Source organism: Arvicola amphibius, chromosome 6 (assembly GCF_903992535.2).
Source record: "Arvicola amphibius chromosome 6, mArvAmp1.2, whole genome shotgun sequence".
In the NCBI taxonomy this organism is placed as follows: Eukaryota; Metazoa; Chordata; class Mammalia; order Rodentia; family Cricetidae; genus Arvicola; species Arvicola amphibius.
In genome coordinates this window covers 23564272-23582070 of record NC_052052.2, presented here as the reverse complement: position 1 = coordinate 23582070, position 17799 = coordinate 23564272, and the positions used below count along the sequence as shown (strand labels likewise).

The 17799-nt window shown below is 51.6% G+C and overlaps 1 protein-coding gene across 3 annotated transcripts in view; it reads right to left on the bottom strand.

Annotated features, from left to right (window-relative positions):
* Positions 1–17799, bottom strand: part of Znf362 (zinc finger protein 362) — a 33169-nt gene that overhangs the window by 2412 nt on the left and 12958 nt on the right. For all 3 annotated transcript variants that reach the window (XM_038334971.1, XM_038334969.1, XM_038334970.1), the window contains 6 exons: positions 13780–13843; positions 13400–13646; positions 9814–10141; positions 9278–9502; positions 981–1059; positions 694–852 (listed from right to left, as the gene is read on the bottom strand). In XM_038334971.1, coding sequence (XP_038190899.1) covers positions 694–852; positions 981–1059; positions 9278–9502; positions 9814–10141; positions 13400–13646; positions 13780–13843 — 1102 coding nt within the window. The remainder of the gene's footprint in view (positions 1–693; positions 853–980; positions 1060–9277; positions 9503–9813; positions 10142–13399; positions 13647–13779; positions 13844–17799) is intronic.

Here is a 17799-nt window from a genome sequence, read left to right as displayed (position 1 = left end):
GTGGCGCTTAAGAGACAAATGAAAGCATTCATGCTGTCTGGGTATTAGACATCAGTACCCCTGAATAAGAGATTATGGGTATGGTTTTTTAAAGGAGTCATTGCCCTTAAAGACTGAGCAGTTTGGCTTTGAAGCAGTAACCACAGCTTCTGTGTGTGATTATGTATTTAATCCCGTCTCCATCAGTGGTCCCTAACTTCCCTATCTGAATGGTATTCCCTACTTCCTCTGTGCCTGGCTCAGTGCTCAGTGGCTCTCTGAAGTTTATCTGGCCCTCTGTCAGCCAGTAAGTAGCCACTTGGTAGAGAAGGAGACTGACACCTATAGACACTCTTGGCTATGGGGGCCTGGTGCCAGAACAGTTAAAGAACTGCAAACGGGCACACAACTGAGTTACCTGGTTACCCAACGCCCTCCTAGGCAGGACTTTTTCCCACCCAGGAACCATCTCCAGTCACCTTTCCCACCCCCCCACCCCACCCCCACCCCACCCCCACCTCCCCCCGCCCCCCCCCCCCCCCCCTCCCCCACCGTCCCCACTCCCGCCCAAGGATGGGTGGCTCTGGCTATGGTACTGTGCCCTCTGGTGGCTTTGGCAGGGATTGCACATTCCCAGACTCAGAAGACCAGAATTCCCGGCCCACAAGCCCCGCCTTGAGGCTCTGGAACTTGGGGCAAGGCAGCAGGACTCACCGAGGTGTAGGCCCGCCCACACATGCTGCAGCAGTAGGCCTTAGCGTGCTTGATGGCGTGGGCGGAGAGGTGGATCTGGAGGGAGGCGGAGTCTGAGTAGGCCCGGTAGCAGTTGGGACATTTGTAGGGCTTGTCCTTGTTGTGCTGGCGTTGATGAGACTGCGAAGAGCAGAGCAGGGGGTCATGAGGCGGCGACTCTCTCCCACCCCGCCCCCTTCTTGGGTCCCCTGGAAGCGGGGGACACACAGTTGTGCACCTGGGGAGACGGGAGGCAGGTGGGCACTCACCTGGAGGTTGGAGAGCTGAGTGAAAGCCTTCTCACAGCCAGGATGTGGGCACTTGTAGGGTCTGTCGCCTGTGTGGATTCTGCAAGGGCAGGCCCAGTGAGGTAGTAGCTCAGCCACATCCCCAGAACCGGTCCAGTCCCCACGCCCTCGTGTGGCCACTGCTAGATCTCCGCTGCCTTCCACTATGTCCCCAACTCCCACTCACTTTCCCTGGTGGTCCAGTGTAGGCCCCCAACAAGAGCTAGTCTGCTTAGTTTCTCATGCCCTCAAATCCCTGGTACCGTACTTGTCATTGCTGGGTCTCTGCTTTTTTTATTTTTTGCTCTCGCCATGAAAGCACAACCTTCTTGGTCTTAGCCACTGCCACCACCCGGTGCCTGGCACAAGCTCTGCTCAGGGAGGCCTCACTAAACAGCTGGAGACTGCAAACAGAGAGGACTCCTCGTCTCTAAAGTTAGCCATAGACATCAGAAATAAGGTTCATATAACCAGCCTCCTGCCCAAGGTGTTTGTTGACTGACTAACATACAGTCCTCTAGGGACTTTGGTTCTTCTGGAGAGACACACCAAACCTCTTGACCAGCAAACTACCCTCTGGCCTCCATCCACCCAACTACACCAACTGTCCAGCTTCCTTCTGGGTTCTTAGCCTCCTGACTTCGGCTATGTTATCATCCCTGGGACCTGCCCTTGTGGTGTCCTTGCTCAGCAACCGCCAGCCTCTACCTCCCTGTTTGTCTGGGACAGAATCCCCAGCCCTTGCCCCAGCTTTCCTTGACATTCTGCCGTGGTGTTTTTGGAGCCTCCTCTCTGTCTCTGTCTTCTGTATCTTGCTCCCTCCCCAGCACACACAGCCTCAAGCCTCTGAGCCTTTGCCCATGCTGTTCCTTCTGCCAGAAAGGAAGGCCTCTGTCCTCTGGCTGACACAAGGGGCCTTGCAATGCTTGTCCTGGATATCCCGCCTCACTGTGTCTCTTTCGTAGGCAGGTCCACACACACAGACTTTGCCAAAGTAGGGTCATAATGGGGTCCTCCGGGCCAAGACCTGCCTCTCACCCCTAACTTGTCTCTGTAAAAGGAAGCTAGCACAGGGCTGCCCCAGAAAGGGATCAAGGAGACCACTTGCCATTAAGCAAATAAAGGACCAGGCTGCCTTTTCCCACCATCCACAAAGCTCTCAGTTTCTATCCCTGAATTTCAGGCCACACCCATCACCAGGGTCCCCAGAATCCTGTCCCTAGCATCTCCCTACTCACAGAGTTTCCCGTCTTGGCTCCCACATCTGTGAGGTGGGATGCCCAGCCTGACCCCAGGCTGCCCCTCTTCAAGCACAAGGAAAGCCGGCTGAAACTGGTGCCCTGCCTGCTCCCCCCACCCCAATGACCCCAGTCCCATGTGGGGACTGCACAATCAGATCCCTTACCTATCGCCCCTCCACACATCCCCTGCAACCCAGACCCAGAATGTCCTTCTCCCTTCCCTCTGGACCCCAGGCTGCCGCACTGTGTCCCATCCTTGAACCCACTTCTGCCACCTCGTCTCCCCAGCTTCATCATCTCTGAAATAGGGACAGTGAGAATGAAGATCCCATCTAGGTTGTTCACGCGATACTGTTGCAATGTCAGGGGACTGACTCTCTACCACGGGAGCTGCCGGGGTCAAGCCAGGTCATGAAGCTTGGTGGGAAACACCCTGAGCAGCCGAGCTGCCGAGCTGACCTCCTTTCTGTTTTGTTTCTTAACGAGGGTCTCACTCTGGCCCAGGCTGGCCTGAAACTCGAGGTATTCCTCCTGCCTCAGCCTTCTGTGTGCTGGGATTACAGACGTGAGGCCCCCCACCCAGCTGGTTTGACTTCCTCCTCAGGTACTACTGGATGGCTTTAGCCACTTTATATTTTGTAATTAAAACAAGGGTAGACATAGAAGTCAGTATTTGCGGAGCGGGAATCCCTCTCCGTGGCTTTTCTCATTCTCTCCTATAAAGAAACACGTACACCCACACGAACACTTTCTGGCCCCTCTTGTGTTAAAACAGGAGTAGGTCAGGCACACAGGAGCCCTTTGATGCTGAATAGCTGTTCATAATATTGTAATTATTGTCATCAGACTCAAGAAAGCCAAATGGCACTGCTCCCAGCTGCAGTTATCATTACATATGTATATCACATCACACAGGGAAAGAAAAGCAAACCCCAGAGACAGTTTGCACACAGGTAGTGCCACTGTGTGGCATTAGCCTCCACAAACAGACAGACTCGGAGCCCCCTTCTGCACCGAATTCCTCCTGATGCAGCTCCATCCCAACTTTCACACCCTGGTACCTGCAGACTCATGGTACCTTGTGCGTGTGTATCTCTTTGTCACATAAGGCTCGCACTGTGTGTCCACCGTAAACAGACCATAGCAGAAACTGTCCTGATTGCGATGCCGATACATGCGTGTGGTATGTGTCATACATGTGTGTGGTATGTATCATGTATGTATATGGTATGTATCATCTGGTGAGACGATCGTCCCGAATCTGGGTTTGTGGGACAGTCTGGGAGTCACCTGCTCTTCACAGGTGCCTCCCTTTCAAACACACGTTCTGAGAGCCACTAAATATGACCATCCCAACAGTGGTTGGGGGACAGCTTCTTCGGCTTCAAGGGTGGACTGGCACAGCCCCTTGCTGACTCGGCATCTTTTTTTAAAAAATATTTATTTATTTATTTGTTTGTTTGTTTATTATGTATACAGTATTCTGTCTGTGTGTATGCCTGCAGGCCAGAAGAGGGCACCAGACCCCATTACAGATGGTTGTGAGCCACCATGTGGTTGCTGGGAATTGAACTCAGGACCTTTGGAAGAGCAGTCAGTGCCTCTGAGCCATCTCTCCAGCCCTGACTCGGCATCTTTTGTGTGCCCAGCACAGCTCCTGCTTTGGGTTCACCCTCTTTGATTCCCTTCACGACAGTAACATTGGGAAGACAGACTGGATTGTTTATAGGACCTGGGTGGTTGGTTGTCAAAGGGCAGGAAGACAGAACATGGTCTCTGCAAAATGGAACAGGGTTGATTCCTCGATTTGGTGGTTGTCTGGGGTCCTGAGGCTTAGGAGCATTAGAAGCCCGTCTCTTTGCCACTGGGTTAAGACATGGTGGCTTACTTATATGTGCCAGTGACCTGTGACTTGTAATTATTGTTGATACGTTGACAGACTCCTCATGTTGTTTTGTTTCCTGCCCATTTCAAACTTGAATCACACAAATAAGGAAAGGAAAGAGAAACAGAAAGACAGAAAAGAAAAAGGAGAAAGAGGAGGAGCAGGAGGAGGAGGAAGAAGAGAAAGAAGAGGAAGAAGGAGAAGAGGAAGAGGAGGAGGAGCAGGAGGAGGAGGAAGAAGAGAAAGAAGAACAGGAAGAAGGAGGAGGAAGAGGAAGAGGAGGAAGAAGAGGAGGAAGAAGAGAAAGAAAGAAGAAACAGAATCACTCCCCGGGTCAGGACTATTCTGGCAAAACCATCCCCTTCAAGGAGCAGTTAATTTTTTTTTTTTTTTGCTTTGTTTCTTTGCTCACATTCTTCCCCCTACCCATCCCTCGTTTTGTCTGCAGCTCTAGGCTGACTTCAAATTTTCAGTAATCCTCCTGCCCCAGCCTCCCAAGAGCTGGGGTTACAACGAATATGTGAGCCCTCCCACATTCATTCTTTTTTTTTTTTTTTTTTTTTTTTTGGTTTTTCGAGACAGGGTTTCTCTGCAGCTTTTAGAGCCTGTCCTGGAGCTAGCTCTTGTAGACCAGGCTGGTCTCGAACCCACAGAGATCCACCTGCCTCTGCCTCCCGAGTGCTGGGATTAAAGGCGTGCGCCACCACCGCCTGGCTTCCCATATTCATTCTTAAATATGCTTAAATAAAGTCTATTTTTGAAAAATAAGAATAAATGGAATTCTTAATCATTATGACTTTTTGCTAATGCATCTATTTTAAGATGATTTATTTTGGTGTGTGTGTGTGTGCATGTGAACATCTGTCTCTGTGTGTATGTGTGCATGTGCGCATCTGTGTCTGTGTGTCTGTATGTCTCTGTGTGTCTGTGTGCGTGTGAGCATGTGTGTCTGTGTGTCTGTATGTGTCTCTGTGTGTCTGTATCTGTGTGTGGATATGTTCATGAGTGCAGGTACTCACAGAGGCCAGAGAAATTCAATCCCTCTGGAGCTGGAGTTACAGGCAGCTGTGGGCCACCTGATGTGGGTGGTGGGGATCACACTCAAGTCTCCCAGAAGAGCTGTAAGTGTTCTTAACCACTGAGTCCCAACTGTATCTATTTTTAACTAATGCTTCCACCATACATTTCTGCCAACGTCGAGCTAGTTGGCCTTTCTCGGGTCTAGGCCCTTAGTTCTGAATAATAAACTGTCCTAGTTTCTTCCACATGAATCCCCAGCATCCACATGAAAGCTGGATATAGCTAAACACACACACTCATGATCCTGGGGCAGAGATGTGAGGATGCTGGGCTTGCCAGGATGCCAGCCTAACTCCAAGTTCAGCCAGAGACAAATGCTGACAATCAGAGGACAGGACCAGATATCCTCTGGTCTCCAGACCTGTGCTCATGGGTGTGCATATCCATACATGTGTATAAACCAGCTCACGGGTGTGCATAGCCATACATGTGTATAAACCAGCTCACGGGTGTGCACAGCCATACATGTGTATAAACCAGCTCACGGGTGTGCACAGCCATACATGTGTATAAACCAGCTCACGGGTGTGCACAGCCATACATGTGTATAAACCAGCTCACGGGTGTGCACAGCCATACATGTGTATAAACCAGCTCACGGGTGTGCACAGCCATACATGTGTATAAACCAGCTCACGGGTGTGCACAGCCATACATGTGTATAAACCAGCTCACGGGTGTGCATAGCCATACATGTGTATAAACCAGCTCACGGGTGTGCATAGCCATACATGTGTATAAACCAGCTCACGGGTGTGCATAGCCATACATGTGTATAAACCAGCTCACGGGTGTGCATAGCCATACATGTGTATAAACTAGCTCACGGGTGTGCATAGCCATACATGTGTATAAATCAGATACATACACTACTATCCTTTCATCACCCACCCGTGGATGCACAAGCTGTGGGCTGGCATGTGGCTTGGTGGTAGATGTTTGCCTGGTATGGCCACGGTGATGGGTTGGATCCCCTGAACTGTGGACACCCCCCCCACACACACACACACAGTCTTTCTAGATGTAAGCTATCTTTCTCAGCTGTATGGGGTAAACTAAAGGCTCTGGAGGTGAGCCAAGCCTGTGTGTGAATCATGTCCTTAGTCTAACAAATGGCACACACGAGACCTTAGTAGCAGATTCTATTTTCCCTCCTGATCTTGCTGCTTCTCACAGTGGAGTGGGCAGAACCATGCAGTCCTGTCAACAGGCCTCAGCTCCTCACATCTGCCTGAAGGCTTCTGCTCTGAACAGCAGGTCAGAAACCTCCCACACACTCCTGAAGAACACCAGGAGAAGGGAGCCTGAGAGAACCTGGGACAGACCTCGGTCCCTTGTGCTTCGGAGCCTGGACTTCGAATGTGATCCAGCCTGAGACCAGACTGCTGCCTGAGTCTTGGTCTAGATAAGGGCAGTATAGCCCAGTGGGCTGACAGTCACAGGGTAAGAGGACAAGGAATTGTCACCAAGGTGAATGAAGCTCATTTCATTTGGGGTCAATATCTCATTTTTTAAAGGGCTCATGAGAACCACCTTCCACTTGGTCTGTTTCCCACCCTTCACTTAGGAAGCTGTATTTAACAAAATAGAATAAATCAGTCTCCAAATAGATGATCTGCTTCATCTAACCCTTCAGATTCATGGGAGAGGGGGCTACAGAAATTTCACATCCCTGTATACCAATTATTACCAAGGAAAATATAAAATTACACCTCTCTCAGAAACAACACCTATGGCTGGCCTCATCTACAAACCCACACCGAATGGCTGTGCTTTCGCGGGATCCCTCTCTGCCTGAGCGAGAGCCTCCCCTTTCCACCGCCCTTACTTCTGTAAGTAGGCTCGAAAGGAATCCGTTCTTCTTCCTAACAGGATATAACTGTCTAAATCAAATTTGTAACCATGACCATGCCAGAAATGTCACATTTCAAGACAACGCTCATTTAATTAGGCGTGAGGGGCCTGACAGGACAGCAGCTCGTGAGAATGAGGCCGCCGTAGCAAAGACTGGACCTGTTCCACAGCTTGCGACATCAAAGCCACCTCTTCTTCTTCTTCTTTTTATATTTGTGATTGGTTTTGTTCTGCCTTTGAGACAGGATCTTGTGTAGCCCAGGCTGGCCTTGAACTTACTATGCAATTGAGGCTAGCCTTGAACTCCCAATGCTCCCGCTTCTGCTACTTGTGTGCTATCGCCCCTTTATAACGACAAATAACACAAAACCAGAGAACAATCCAGGAGCCTTGACACACTGAGACTTCGTCTCCAAAAGTGGGGGTACGCACCCCCTGCCATCACACAGTCCGGCAGAGGCGAAATCAGTTTGTTCTTTGTACACTGATGCCTGATAATATAAGGAAAACTTCACATACACACAGCGATTAAAATTCTGGCCCAGAGGCTTGGCAGAGTCTCCTGACAGCATTTTGTATCATATGCTGTAATTCTACAACCCATGCTACCAGCAGGTCTTTGCTTATTCATCAATACCAGGTCTCATATATGTATGCACATCAGACCAGCCAAAGTTTTAAAAATCAAGGCATGACAAAATCAGAAGATTAGTGAAACACACTCACACACTCACACACTCAGGACTGTGCCTGAGGAGGCACAGAAAATGCACATCAAGCTGATAGCCTGCCTGGGGCCATGCTATTATTCATTCTTGCTAGTAAACCTATATATTCTGCCCTATTAAACCTACATATTACTCCCCACGCCAGAGAAACAGAGAAGGCAAAACGCTTGCACCATCGGATAAAGGATGTAAAGGGAATGCAAATGTTACCAGGCCTGGTGGCACACACCATAATCCTAGCTGCTAGGGAGGCAGAAGTTCAATGTTGGCCTGAGTATAGAACAAGTTCTTATTTCAAAGAAAAAGGGGCATTTTAAAAGGGCTGGGACGTAGCTCCATGGTGGCTAACTTGCTTGGCACACACAAGGCTCTGGGTTTAATCCCCGCTACAGAAAACAAAACAAAAACAAAGCACCACAACAAAATTTACTAGGGCTGAGGATACGGCTCAGAGGTAGAACTCTTGCCCAGCACACGAGGCCGCAGGTTTGATCCTAACACCACAGGACATTTTTAAAGTAGCACTAAGAATAAAATGCAGAGTTTCCTGTCCAGCTTTAGTTCCTTACAGGAAAGGAAGCTCTCAGCTGTCGGTAGTCACAGATGCCACAATCAAACAGTCCTTCCGCTGACGGTGGTCCAGCTGACAGTAGTAAACACCCAAGCTCACCTTCAGACACACTAGTCAAACGAGCGAGCTGTACTTCTGGTCGGAACACACCAACTACAATCCTCCAAACCGTTGTTTCTTTCAACTCCTCTGCTCCCTGTATCTAGTGTCTACCCTCCCTTGCACACACTTTTACTGCATTAAGTCTCCTTAGACTACACGCACCACCAGGCAGGAGTTTTCTTTGGTTTGTTCCTAGAATCCTGTGTGGCACAGCACATGGGCTCAGTAAACGTCTGTTAAATGGATGAATCATGGTCTCTGTTCAAACTAGGTCTATCTAGTCCACAAACACTTAACAAATGTCTAGACACTCAGATGTGTTGCCACCCACGGGGGATACAGAAATGCAGGACACAGAGCCCTTGCTTTCCACAGCTCCCAAAATATTGAGGGAAGTAGAAAAACACACAGGCAAGCATGAGACAACCCACTCCTGATCCAATGGAGACAAACGGCCCTTGGATGCTCAGGACCTAATAGCTCACAGAAGCCATGCCTGAACCAGTTATGATGGAGGAAGTAGAACCCAAGGGTGCAGAGGAGGCGGTCAGATGTCTCAAGTAAAGGACACTGTTAAGTGCAAAGACCTGGATTTGAGAAGGGCTGTGCGGTAGTGAGAGCAGAGCTCAGTGGAGTGGAAGGGTTTCATCGGCATGGGCTAAAAGGCTCCTCAGAGAAATCTGGACTTGACCCTGGGAGCAACAGACACCTGGCCTTCCCCGGCAGCAATTCCAGCACTAGGCGGCAGGTGCTGATCAGGCTCGGGAGGTGGGGGGATGGGGGCGAGGGGCCTCAGCGGACTGGAGGGAGGCACCTACCTGGTGTGCTGCTGGAGGTGGGAGAGCTGACGGAAAGACTTGTCACAGTAGGAGCAGTGGTAGGGCTTGACGCCCAGGTGGATGCGCAGGTGCTGGGCCAGGTAGGAGGCGTTGGCAAAGGACTTGGAGCAGTGCGGGCACTTGTGGGGCTTGGCCTCTGTGTGTGACTTGGAGTGGATCTGCATCTCGGACTTGGTGAAAAAGGTGAGCGGGCACACCTTACACCTGCAGGCAAGAGGCAGCTTCAAGCCTGGGAAGATCCCCACCTACTCCAGTCCATCTCCGGGGAGACCCTCCCTAGCAAAGAGACCCTGTGCATGGGGCAGACTCTTAGCACTCCTACCAGCCCTGGACCACCTCTGATGGGGCTAAATGCTATTCCTCCCCCTCCCTGATGGTCAGGTATGTTGGAGGGGACACTACCCTGCTCTTTGAATCTTAGCTCCCCACCCTTATCCCCTGGGGTCCCACTTTCTAGATCTCGGCATACATCTCCAAAACAACCCTACCCAGACCGCATATGAAGAGACCCTCACCTGTATGTCTTGCCCTCCTTTGCGGTCTCACCAGAGGCCAGGATGGGGTAGGGAACAACAAGGACAGGGGGACCCCCTGGGTTCTCTGCCTTGATCTTTTTGCGGCCGCGTTCAGACTTGGGGGGGCCAAGGAGGCCATGGCCCTGGATTGTCTTGATGGAGTCCAGGAGGGGGGGGCTGGTGATCCCTGAGATGAGGGTGGGGGATGAGGCGATGAGGCGGCTCTGGCTGGTGGTGGTAGGTGTGGACGGGGTACTGGTGCCTGTGCCGGTGCCTGGGGTTGACTCAGACGTACTCACAGCGGGGGTCCGAGAGGAAAGCCCCAGACCTGGGAAGACAAGCACACGGGCAGGAATGAGAACAGTTCAACACAGGCTACCCAGCTCTTGCCTTTCTGAGCTATCTCCATTTCCAAAGTATTACTCAGGGGTCCCGAAATGAGAGCTGCCTCTGTGTGAGGTGCCTTAGATAAGCTGAAGACTGAGTTAGATTTGATTAAGGAGCCAGTCTGGGGACTGAAGGCCTAGCAGCGGTAGAGCGCTGGTCCAGTACCACACAAGCCCTTAGGCTGGATCCCCAGCACTATTGAAACCAAGAAGCACTTTAGAGATAATTCCACCCACAGAAAAAGTCCCAGGCACACAGACGTTCACCTCCATGTTATTTATAATAGCAAAATTTCAGAGACAACTGAACTATGCAAATCGGGGAAGGGCTGGGTAAACAGTGGTTAGCCTCCTTGTCTGAACTTCCCATTATCTTTGTTTCAAAAGGCTGTGTATGCATGCCCAGGGAAAACAAACAGCCCAGCCCGTGTGCACCAATGTGGTGTGGGGGCAGGGCAGGTTTTAAAAGGGATGGTTTAACTGTTTTCTGGTTCTACAGCAATGAGGCTTTAAAAAAAAAAAAACCCTCCCCCGAAACCCCCGCAAATTCTCCAATGACCGTTTTTATTTATTTACTTATTTTTGCTTCTTGAGACAGGGTCTCATGTAGCCCAGGCTGGCCTGGCCTTAAAGTCCCTAACCGCTTGCCTGTTTCCCACATGAACTACTGTGCCCAGGAGAGAAGTTATTCTTTGGAAAACGAAGGCAGGGACGGTGTAACAGCTGCCCATAATACATGCACTTGGGAGGCTGAGACAGGCACGGCCAGTTCCAGGCCAGCCTGGACTACACAGTGAGAAGGAAGGAAGGGGCTACCAGCATCTATAACAGCAACTTTAGAAGATAAAATACGATGCCAGCCGGGCAGTGGTGGCGCACGCCTTTAATCCCAGCACTCGGGAGGCAGAGGCAGGCGGAACTCTGAGTTCGAGGCCAGCCTGGTCTACAAGAGCTAGTTCCAGGACAGGCTCTAGAAACTACAGGGAAACCCTGTCTCGAAAAAAACCAAAAAAAAAAAAAAAAAAAATACGATGCTAGTATTTCTCATCTGACTCAGTTTTTTTCATATCCATCTCTCTATATTTTTAAACAAGTCAAAATCTGCGAATTAAAAAAAAAACATCCATGGGTGGTGTGAGCTTCATTTGTGCCACACTGGCAGCAGGGATGGGCACTTACGCAGCCTCCACTGAGGGCAGCTGGGCAATAGACATTAAAATTTAAATGCTCATAACCCTTAACCAGGCGATTGATTCTGCTTCTAGAAAACACCATAAAGAAACAATCACGCATGAGCACAAAGATCTCCATGCAGGGGCTTTCCACACAAAACAGGGGCTGTGGACATGGACATGGGACCTCTATGGCCACCAACCAGGAGAACTGCACTGCCAGGAGCACGGAGACGTGCTGGACTGCTCAAGCTCACACGAGCCCGTCTACCCCAGAAAGCACATGCTACCTACACCATGAGGGCCAACATGGTGGCGGACCCCAGATGCTCCCGCAGCTAACCCAGTTCTCCTCAACAAGGGAGGGGAATTTTTGGTCATCGGGGATTTTCATACTTTGTCTGTCTGCTTTGAAATTATTTGAATCTTTTGCTTGGTGACGTCACCCATTTTTAAACATCTGTGATTAGAGAATAAAATAAAATAAATAAAATAAAATAAATTACAGAGAAAACAGACTACTGTCTGACAACAGCAGAACTAGGGCTAGTTCTCTTCTCCTTCCGGGTTCTCTGAAATGTCTACATTTTCAATAATGACTCTGTTATTACCTTTACAGTAAATGTGCAATAGAGATGTCTAGAATAGAATGGCAAATAGGGGAAAAAAGTTAAATTATTGACACAGCCCTGCCACAAACAGCAAACACACGCATATTAAAAAAACAAACAAAAAATATGGAAAAGGAAAAAAATCACTGAAAGAGTCTCTACGATTCTGGGTTAGGTTAGGCACTAGGGAAGATGAGCAATTTTTTTCTTAGTTCCTCCTTTTTCCAAATTTCCTTTAATATGCTTATATTGCTTTTTTAATATTACTTTTACAATGAAAAAATAAATTTAATAAAATCATAATAACGGGAGATGTGCAGAGTGCAGCTGGGGCCTAGGGAGGCTCACAGAGCCTACAAATGTCGGACATCTCAAAGAAAATCAGGAGAAAGGCACTTGGCTGGTGGCAGGGGTGAGTTACTGAGGGCGCAGACCCCGTCTCGGTGGACTCATGAGCAAGTCTGTCCCGGGGCTCTGAAGAGGGACCCTCCCTGGGTGTTTCCCCTGCACCCCAGTCTCAACCTACATAACACGTAACACAGAGCTAGTCCCATCCCAGAAGTCTCTCACGCATCTTCTCCTCACTCCCTACATCCTGTCCAGCACGGACGCCTCTCCACTCTTTCTCACCGTAAGATCTATCCACTTCTCCGCATCTCCACAGCCACTGCGTGGTCCACCTCACTATCTCCTCCAGAAGCTCTCCCTGCATCCGTGCTGGTCCCAGAACCCTGTCTCCACCTCCTGACCAGACCCGTGGCTCCCCAGTGCCCTCAGGGTAAAGTCCAAATTGCTGGATGTGGAACACAGCGCCTTCTGTCTGGCTTCTCCCCTTTGCTGAATGGAGACAGCCGGTGGGACTGCATGAAGATGCTGGTTCAGGACCAAACACTGTCTGCTCTTCAACCCAGCACTGGCAAACCCCATCACCAGGCTGCTGGGAGGAAGGACTGTTACTAAGCACACACAGGTGCTATCTGAAGTCACTGCCTGGTGAAGTCATCAGAATCCACCGGTCCGCCCCAGCTGAACAACCTGGCTGCCTACCCATTGCTCCCTCTGCTAGGGCCTTCCATCCTCCTGCTCCACCGCCCTAGTCTGCCTTGAGCCTTTCCTTTTCTTCTCCATGGAAACCTCTGGTCTCCTATATCTGTGGATCTCACTTTCCAGGTGAGCTTTCAGCTGTTGGAAGGAATTCTCATAGTTCAAGGTCAGAGGAAGCCTGAGGGCTATGGCTAGCATCCACTAGTCCCTCTGCCAAGCTTCCCCTACAACCCCGGATCCTGCCCACCCTGTTCTCATCTGGTCAGGTCCTACCCTCCCTCACCAAGTCCCAACTGGCCAGATCCCGCCCCAACATTTCTCTACAGATCTTGACAGCCCCGCCCACTTCACAGACTCCACCCACTCAGCTTACCTGTGACAGTACTGGTGGCCGGCCTCGCATGCAGCGCCACGTCGGGCTGCGGCACAGACTGCGGGTGCAACCCTGGCACCTGCTGCAGCTTGGGCAGTGACATGACAGCCTGGCTGGTCTCGGCGGGCGCGGGGGGCACTAGCAGTGGCTGTTGGGACGAGGCTGAGGTGGGTGGCAAGTGAGGTGGCCGGATCTTCTCGGCCATCAGCTGCTCTTTGATCTTGTTAATCAGGACCAGGTTGTCTAGCTGCAGAAAGGAGAGGAGCCAGGTTGGGATGGGTGGGCCGCACTCCAGGGCCTTCTGAGCGCAAGCTATAGTCCAAACTCCAGGCAAAGCATAGCAGCTCCACCTCGGAGGGCAGCGGGAGCGGAAGTCTTACCTGGCTGGGCATGGTGGGAGGAGGGGGCCAGAAGTAGGGGTTGTTAAATCGAGGTTCCGCCATCCTGCAGGAAGAGAGAGCGGCTGTCACTATCAACTATGAGTCTCCTTATTCCTTGAGACCCAAATTCCTCAGTCAAGTGGGCCTCCCATCAGACCCAGAGACCCACATCCCCAGGTTGACAAGTCAGGAATTCAGTGTCTCCCTGGGAGAACCTGAAGGGGCAAAGGTCACATTCAGATCAGAGTGCTCCCAGTACCTGCGAGCCCCCATGCTTCCAGGCCAGTTTCCATCCCCTAGGTTTTAGAGCCAAGCCCATGGACCCTACTCTCCCCTATCCAGAGACAACTGGAGATCCCTGGGAACACCTCTGTAAATAGCCGCAAAGCAGAAGCAACTACCCATTTGGGATCCTTGCCCTTCTGCCTCCTCCCTGAGGGAAGACATCCTTACCAGAATACACAAGATGGGGCAAAGATACAGCCTCTCTGAAGGGCAGGTGGTAGGAAAATTTACACAGACCAGAATAAGCATTCCCTTTGACTCAAGGATTATACCCTGGAAAATCCAGGCACGGACAGGTGGACAGGGATGTCTGACCTGTGAAGTTGGGGCTGACAGAGTGAGGAGGCTGGGGAGTCCAGGGGTCAACACAGTGTGACAAGGGTACTGGTGGCTTCCACCACTGGCAAGTTCCATGGCAATCTGTGGGCTTGAGAACCTTTTCAATCAGGGCAGGTCAATACCAAGGCCAGGCCCTTGAGGCTAACTGGCTCTGCTCTCTGGGGTGGGAAGTGTGGGGGAATGGGTTTTCTGTGACTCTAAACTGAGTTAAGAAATGACTTCCAGGGACTGGCTGCACGGGGTACTCATTGCTTTCTCACCACGTTGACTGAGTGATCCTTCCAAAATCTCTTCCCTACCTGGTACTGCAGCTTTAGACCGAAAAGAAATGCCTAAAACCTCTTCTGCTCCCTCCAATGAACTTGAGAGTCCCTGTTAGAATCGTGGCAGAGTTTGAGGAGAAAGCCCCCCTCACCCCACCCCCTCTAAGGCACACAGTCTACTCTAAGTGTTTTCCGAAAGAACATTTATATAGATCACCTTTGTGACCTCTACTTGATAAACAGGCACAAAGGGCAGCCTTAGCTCTTGGGATGGGTGAAGGAACCAGGGCCTGGGGAGAAGGTGGAGGCTGCCCAGCACCTCGAGGGTGATAGTTAAACTGGGAAGTCAGATTATCCAAACTGCTTCCCCTCTGGCCATTTGCTTTGTAAATGCTAGTCCTCAGTAGAACAGAAGTCTCCGGAAGAAAGCAAGCCCTGCTGAAGGCCTCACCCCTCACTCCCTACCTGGGGAGAGTGTGGTCTCAGTCCTCTAGGTGGGAGCAGAGACTGGGGGCTGGCAGTAACTGGGACAATTCCCATCCCATCAGTCTTCGGTCCCCACAGCATAGGAGGCCCTTCCCTCTACCCATCAAACTCCATGACAGCCTCTTATAGACAAAAAGCTATGTTCTGCCTGCCTAGCTCCCTGACTGCCCCCACGCCTTTAGGATCACTCCCCTAGAAAAACCTCAAAGCAAGTCTCCAGAGAGGAGGCTGCCAGTTAGTGCCCACCTTGTGCCAGGCACACTGGCACTGAGAGCAGGGACTCTCACCATGCCTACTTTTAGAAGAGAGGTAGAGTGACTGGCTCAAGATCACGCAGTAAGGGAGCATACCACTGAGACTCCATTAGCCTCAGCCTAACTCTGAGTCCAGTGCATTGGCCCCTGAACTGTTCAGGGAGAGGAGAGGCTTCTAGCTGTAGGCTTGTGGCGGTGTCCTGCGTTAGGGTGGCATAACTGTGACCTCATGAGTGGACACAAGGTAGGGAGGGGAGGTGGGGAGACTGGGGAGCTAAGCAAAGGTAGCTTGGGAGCAGGTACACACGTGAATTGCGTGAAGGAATGAACGGAGACAGAATCCCATTTCTCTGAAAGGCAAGCTCACCTGCTTGCTAGCGGCTTGGTTTACAACGTGGCCCCTTGGAGAGCTCTTTAGAAACCCAGGAGGAGGGCAAGCTGGAAAGACCTTCTTTCCCCAATCCATGGACCATCTCATCAGCCATTAGAAGGGAGACCTGTTCAGACTGCAGGGACAGGTAGGGGCAGGCCTGGATGCAGCCCCATGAGCTGTTTTCCTCCTCGGTAAGATGGGGTAACACAGGCTGCCCTGACCCAGGACTCTGTCCACTGTACTAGGCTACTTCCAGAAAGTTCTGGAGGAACCAATCACCTACTCCTCCTTTCCCTCCTCTCTGATTCAAGGCCGAGTTTAACCTTCCCAGATCCCACCCCAGTTAGGGAGCTGAAGGCCTGCCCAGGGTCCCATTCCTGGGTTTATCAAGCCACTGAGTAGCCAGGGATAGCCCTTGCCTTAGCTGCAGAGCCTGGCATATCAAAGGGAAGCTTTGCCCAGGGCACCAGGTCTGCTCCGCACAGCCCTCTTGCTCTCTCCTCTCTACCTTCTCCAGCTATGAGTCTCAATGACCCTGGCCCTGGTATCCACCCACTGTATGCCAGAGGCAGGAGGCAGGACAGGGCCTGAGTGTCTTCAGAGCTCTCACCGTTGCTTGTGGGTAAGCCCTGCCCCGAGGAAGGAGAGCAGCAAAACCAGGTAAGCATTCAGAACAGATGGAGAAGGATGGGGTGCAGCAACGTGGAAAAGGATGAACCTTCCCAGTGCTGCAGTGGTACGGGACACAGACCAGCTCCTGGGCCTTGAATGCCAAAGTGAGATAGGGAATGGGATGCCAGCGGTGGGCAGGCGACAAGGAGCTCGCTGGGCCAAGGGGGCCATGTGACCAAGGGGAAACACACTGGGGTAGAGGCAGGGACCAAGCCTGCCAGGGCTGCATGTCCACTCTGGGCTGGGCGGGCAGAGGAGAGGCACTGGCAGTCAGCTGGGGCCTTCAGCACTGGGCAAAAGCCTAGACTGGAAGCCAGGAGCTGCCCACCTTGACCCTGGCCCTTGCAATCCACCCACAACTGCCATTTGTTTTTCTTGTTCTAAAAGGTAAAGGAAGTTAACTGTGGGTAAATGGCACGTCTCCTGGAGCTGCTTCACAGACATTGGGCCAACCAGGGAGTAGCACTGGGGAACCCAGGGCCAGGCCGACGTACGTCTTCCCAAACAGTGGATGGAGGCTCACAGGTAAGAGCTCCACCTGTGAGTCTTCTACTCATCACCAGACCACTCCCTTCAGAGCCACCTGGGCCCACGAGAGGGTCCCTGTGTGTCTGGAGTTTCTTGCCTTCTTGATCTTTCACAACTCCCTTCCCCCAGTGGGGGAACAGGACCCCTATTCCCTAGCAGCTCAGCCCATCTACTTGAGAACTCTAAGTACTGAGAAGCCTGAGCCTTCATCTAGAGTTTAGGCCCAGCTTCCCCACCCCCACCCCTCGCTGCCCCTGCCCTTCCCTCAGGCTGTCTCTCAGAAGCTGCTCTGAATCAGTTAGCCAGTGCTGGCCTTGACTTTCTCCAGTGGCAAGCCCCTCCTCCAGTCACCCACCTCTGAGCAGGTCACAGGCACACAGTGACCCTCCTGCCTCAGACCAGCGGCAGCAGAGATGGGATGGGAGGTCATCAGTCTGGACAGTCTCCAATCCATGGGCTATGAGCACCTCCCTCCCCCCAGGGGACAGCAGGCTCTGGTTATCCCACGTCACTGGACCTGTTGACCTTGGGCAAGTCACTTGCCCGGCTTCTAGGCAAGGGAAAAGCTGCCTAGAGGCTGGCCTAGGCTGCAGGAGTGAGCCAAGGAGGACTGGGAAGACGAGGCCTGCCTTGAGTTTCCTAGAGTGAGTAGGAGCCAGCCAACAGACGGGGCAGACATTCAGGTAGAAGTGGCAGTGTCAGCTAATGCCCGTAGGCAGCAGTGCCCTGGTGTGAGGAGTGTGTGTCCTCCCCTAAAGACTGGCAAACAGAGATGAGCCTGGACTGTCAGCCAGGGCCTTGCTCAGCTCCTAGGCCCAGC